We start from the raw sequence: 5,540 nt of genomic DNA, 5'->3' as shown, positions 1-5,540 counted from the left end.
AAGGTCTTTATTATAAAATTTAATAGCTATAGCTATTAGCTTTATTATTACTAGCTTTATTACTATTAGCTTTATTACTATTATTATTTTTAATATATTAAAATCCTTATTATTAAGGTTATTACTATTAAATTCTACTGCCTTTAGTATTAGTAATACCTTTAATATATTTAATACTAATAAGCTAAAGAAGGTATAAATTTTTATAAAACTAGTGCCTTAAAATAACTTTAAAAATATTAATATATTAAAATAATAGCTTTTAAGCTTTAAGTGCTTTATTTTTATAATGCTAATATTTATAATATTAAGATTTAGAACTTAAGTAAAAAAATAGTTAAAATTAATTAAGTCTTAGTATTATAATATAAACTATAAAATATACTATTAGCTTATATTATAAATAGGTATATAGTTATAGGAATAGTAGTATAGGCATAATAATTTTAGTATAGGCATAGACTACTATAGTTTAAATAGGAATCTATTATAATGTAAATAGGAGGACTTTATAAAAGAAGGCTATCTAAGTATTTAAAGTTATTAACTGTAGGATCTTAAACACCGAGCATCCCTAAGAAGCCCGCATTATATGCAATCCCATATCGTAAGATAATACCAGCCTTGCCCGCGAGTTCAGCGAGCTGTCTCTGCGTCTCAGACAAGCCGGTCAATTCGATGAAGCGCTTCCAGAAGGCGTTCCTCAGGTCATCCACATCGTCGAACCACTTCCATCCATCAGGGCCCATGCTGCCAAGACAGTTTTCCAGCGCGTAGAGAGCGAAGCCAAAGGGCTGCATGCTTGCCTCTGCCCAGTCAATAATGCCAGTGATCGTATGGGTATCAACCAGAATGTTCGTTTCGTTTAGGTCGCCATGGAAAAGGACCATTGCGTAAGACCCGATGAATAATGACGGTATGGCTTGTTGCACTTCAGTGATGACTGGCAAGAAGCGATCAGGAAGGGTTGCGGCGAGGTGCTTGAATCTTGCCTCGCAATCAGATTTGATGGTGCTTATGTCGGATGCTTCGTGGCCTCCTGTCGTGAACCATTGCCAAGGTTCTGCGAAGAGACTGCGATATAGATCAGCGAACAGTCACTATACTCTCAATGAACATAACTCACGATGCCAGACTATTAACAGTGTTGCGTCTCTCGGAACACGAAAGCCTAGAGCGAGCAGTTATGTAATTCCCTCTGGGAAGCCTGTTCATCTCATAGATGTAGAGCCGCGAGCCGTTCGGATCGCCAATCCAACCAAGATGTAGACAGCTCGGCACCAAGTCTCCGTGGACAGCTTTGGCAAGCTTTAGCATACTCTCCGTTAGGGGAGAGCCGCTTTTCCGAAACTGTATGATCTTGTCGCTTTCTGACCCCGCAATCACTGTGTAGCTGCTCGACCCCTGAACAGCAACAAGCAAAGCAGCAGCTCCATATCTTCGTCTTGCGAATGCGTCACACTCCGCTCGCGATGCAGACGTTCCCTCTTCTGAGAAGAAGCTCTCGATTGCGCTGTCTAGTGTGTAGGTTATTAAAGGCATGATCAGATAATGGCGTCGAAAGGGAGATCGCCTGAAATAGCGTTGGGGTAGAGTCCAGGGTCAGTACGTTGTCATGGAGTGGCAGGTGGGCAGGCAAGCGGTGAGAAATGGGATTCATATACTAGTTAGAAGTTGGGTCTAACTGCCTTACATTCCTGTGCTACATATTATTGATGCTATGACCAACTGCATTGCAATTACTTCGTGAAATATAAAATGGCTGATATCACCACTTCCCTGGTGTACGCAACATAGTCTATCAGCAGTCATGGAACATCTATATCACTTGATCAGATACAGACAGACGGGTTATAGTCTTCCGAACTATGTCGTTTGTGGCATTACAGGTCAAATGCAGTAGATATAGTCACAACACAAAGAGTTCACTACTTCCACATATATGTATATGCTTCTTGACGACCAAGATACCCCTCAGGTAATCTTTGTAAACTACCTAATAGGTATTCCATAGATCTATATGTACCTAGTTGCTCCGCGGTCTTGGGTTGGATTCTTTCCTTATAGGAGACCGTTTTGTGAGAAACTTCGGCGTTAGGTCAAGAATAGCAAAACTTCCGACAATTGCTTTGATTTTGGTAGGGGAATCGAGAAAGATCTGTATGTAAAGTAGCCGATGGGCGCAGAGTAAGGTAGTATATCTTACTTAAGCTTACAATTCCGTGGCTGCAACTACAACCTCCTGAGCCTGAGGGGGATGCTCGTGGTGACTGCTTCGAAAGAGACACAAAGACAGTTAATGAAACATAAGCTTAAATTATCATTCCCTAGATACTCGCTGCTCGTATAGGTCAGCATTGGGATGTATGTATTCTCCAAAATCACTGTTGAGTATGAAGCGTGTGTAAGGTCTATAAGGATCTTCATCACTGCCCCTTTTAACAAGCCGCCTCGAGCTCAATTGGTGACCCGTGATTGGTCAGTAACCAGGTCACGTGACCGCCCGGTTAGCTCAATCGGTAGAGCGTGAGACTCTTATTAAAGATTCACGTTCTGAATGTGGACAATCTCAAGGTTGCGGGTTCGACCCCCGCATCGGGCTATTCCTATACACAGTCGGGTTGAGATATCAAGGCGGCATTCCTTTTTTTGCAATTTTTTCTTCCTGAATTGGATCTGTTGTCCATTCTTTCTTTCATCCTCGAGTTAGTCATGTTTTGAGCTGCGGAAGAGGTGGGTGGGAAAGATGCGAGAACGAAAGGTAACGGGCAAGATGCCCCTGAATCGTGTTGTCCGGGACTGCATCCTTCTGCAACTCAGGCTCTACTGCATAACCATCTACTTTCCAACTTTATTATGTGCATCTTGATATATAATTTGATGTCTTCTCTGTTAATATATGTCATTCTTTTTAATCATGAGCCGTTTACGCCAATAATTAAAGTAGTGAAGAAGTGGACTTAACTAGCTCCTTAGTCTTATGCTAGTATGTAAGAATATTAAGCTGGCGTATTAGGCAACTAGTAAGACAAGCTGTCTATAGGTCACTTATATAAGCTATATATAGATATATATAGGTAATCCCTAGCGCTAGAAAAAAGATTACCTATATATAAACAGCTTAATATTTCTTTTAATACTAAAAATTACTTATATATATATAGCTTAATTATTATTATTTAAGTTATAATTAGGGAATTAATTATAAATATTTAAACTTATATTTATTATTTAATATAATAAAAAGAAAGAATTAATTTTATTTATTTTTAAAATTAATTTAAATATATTTATATATTAACTAAAACCTAAACTTAAAGTAAAAAAGAATTAATAAATAAATAGTTATTAAATAATAGCTTAAAGGTTATATAAAAAGTAAATATTTATAATTTACTTTATAATATAAATAGCTTAAAAAAATAATAAATAAATACTATTAAATATAAAGTAAATTTAAAAATATTATAAATTTTTTTTAAAATTAATTAAAGTTTATTTAAGGTTTTTTAATAAATAATTTTATAGTTAAAAAAGAAACTTAAATAAATATAAGTAGAAATATATTATATATTTAAAAGAAAGTAAATTAATACTTATATAAAAAGTAAAAAGTATTATACTCTTTCTTCTTTTACTTAAAAATAAGGTAGTATATAAGTTTTTCCTTTTACTATTAACTTATATTTCTTATTTATATTTTTCTTTATTTATAATAGCTATTAATACTATTAAGTATTAAAAGCTAATAATAACTACTTTTTTTTAAAATAATATTATAAATATATTAAAATATAAAAGCTTATAAGGCTTATTATAATAAAAATAGCACTAGTTTATATATTAATAAAAAAATACTATTATTAAAGTTAAATTATATAAGCTTTTATAATTAAGTTTATAATAAATAATAATTAATATTTTATTAATATTAAATTTTAAAATAATAAAGTTATTATTATATTAAAAGAAGCTTTTTATTAATATATTAGTATTATAAGTATAATATACTTTAAAGTAAAAGCTATATTATAATATAAAAAAAATATATTTTAATAATATTTTAAAACACTTTATATAAAAAGATAGGCATATTAAAAAAGTATTATAAAAAATGCTATAATTTAAAAATTATCTTTAAGGAACCTAGTAGCTATAAGGCATATTATTAAAATAAGCTAATATATAAATAAACTAGATATAATTTAAAAATATTACTAAACTAATTCTTAAGCTAGTATTATAAAATTAAAAATAACTTAAAGCTAAAATAGATTTTAGTTAATATAAAGGCTTAAAATATAGCTTAATAATAAAAGGCTTTACTTATTCTTTTTATTAATTTAAATAATACTAGTTTAAGTATAAAAGCTATAGCCTTATAAATAAAATTATTACTGCTTTAAGATTTAAAATAAAATAAGTTAATATTATTTATAAAATAGTGCTTAATTTAATTTAATAAATATCTTTTTTTATAATTTTTTTAAACCTTAAAATAAGTAATAATAATTAGCTATTAAAAAAAGATTAATTTTAATATTTTCTTTAATTAATTTTAAAAAAAAAATAAAAAAATAAAAAAGTTAGTTTATTTAAATAATTTTAAATTAAATTAAATATTATTTAAAATAAAAAAAAACTATAAAATAAATATATAAATAAATAAATAAATAAATAAATAAATAAATAAATAAATAAATAAATAAATAAATAAATAAATAAATAAATAAATAAATAAATAAATAAATAAATAAATAAATAAATAAATAAATAAATAAATAAATAAATAATAATAATAATAATAATAATAATAATAATAATAATAATAATAATAATAATAATAATAATAATAATAATAATAATAATAATAATAATAATAATAATAATATTTTTATATTATTAATAAAATTAATAATATAATATTTAAAATTACTTAAATTTCTTTTATAATAATAAAATATTATTAAAAAAAAATAAACACTTAATTAAATTTATATTTAATTTTAAAATTATTAATAAAAAGTAATAAAAAAAAGAAGGGAAAACTTATTATTTATATATATAAATATTTTTGGGCTACCCAGCCCCCAATCGCAATCCAGGCCCTAGCTGGTTCCGTGAGGGAAATTTCTCACCCCCCCCCCACCCCAACCAACCACACCAACCCAAAAAAAAAAAAATAGGAAGGGGGGGGGGGGCAAAATGAAGAAAAAAAAAACAACATTTAATTTTTTTCCCCCCTCCCCCGCCCCCCCTTTCCAAGAAAGAAAAACCCGGCCCGGGCCTATTTTAAAATAAAAAAAAAGCCGCCCAAACGGGGGGGGGGGGGGGGGGGGGGGGGGTGGGGGGGGGTGGGGCCCCCTCTCCCCTCCCCCTCCCCCCCCCTCCCCCCCCCACCCCCCCCCCCTCCCCCTTTGGGTTGCGGGCCGGGGGGGGGGGGGGGGGGGGGGGGGGTTGTTTTACCTCTCCTCTTCCTTGTTGGGGAGGGGGGGGGGGGGGTTTATATTTTCTTTCGCTTCTCTCACTCCCCCCACCAA

At 31.3% G+C, this 5,540-nt stretch overlaps 1 protein-coding gene across 1 annotated transcript; it reads right to left on the bottom strand.

Annotated features, from left to right (window-relative positions):
* Window positions 1–557: 557 nt before the first annotated feature.
* On the bottom strand, window positions 558–1,542 carry TRIREDRAFT_71173 (uncharacterized protein; the record flags this gene model as incomplete). Its single annotated transcript, XM_006969963.1, has 2 exons — window positions 558–1,074; window positions 1,166–1,542. The coding sequence occupies 2 exons, from the start codon at window positions 1,540–1,542 to the stop codon at window positions 558–560; spliced, it is 894 nt and encodes a 297-aa protein (XP_006970025.1).
* Between the last annotated feature and the right edge of the window lie 3,998 nt (window positions 1,543–5,540).

This window comes from Trichoderma reesei (genome assembly GCF_000167675.1).
Source record: "Trichoderma reesei QM6a unplaced genomic scaffold TRIREscaffold_70, whole genome shotgun sequence".
In the NCBI taxonomy this organism is placed as follows: Eukaryota; Fungi; Ascomycota; class Sordariomycetes; order Hypocreales; family Hypocreaceae; genus Trichoderma; species Trichoderma reesei.
The sequence above is the reverse complement of the archived record's forward strand: the minus strand, read 5'-3'. Positions and strand labels throughout refer to the sequence as shown.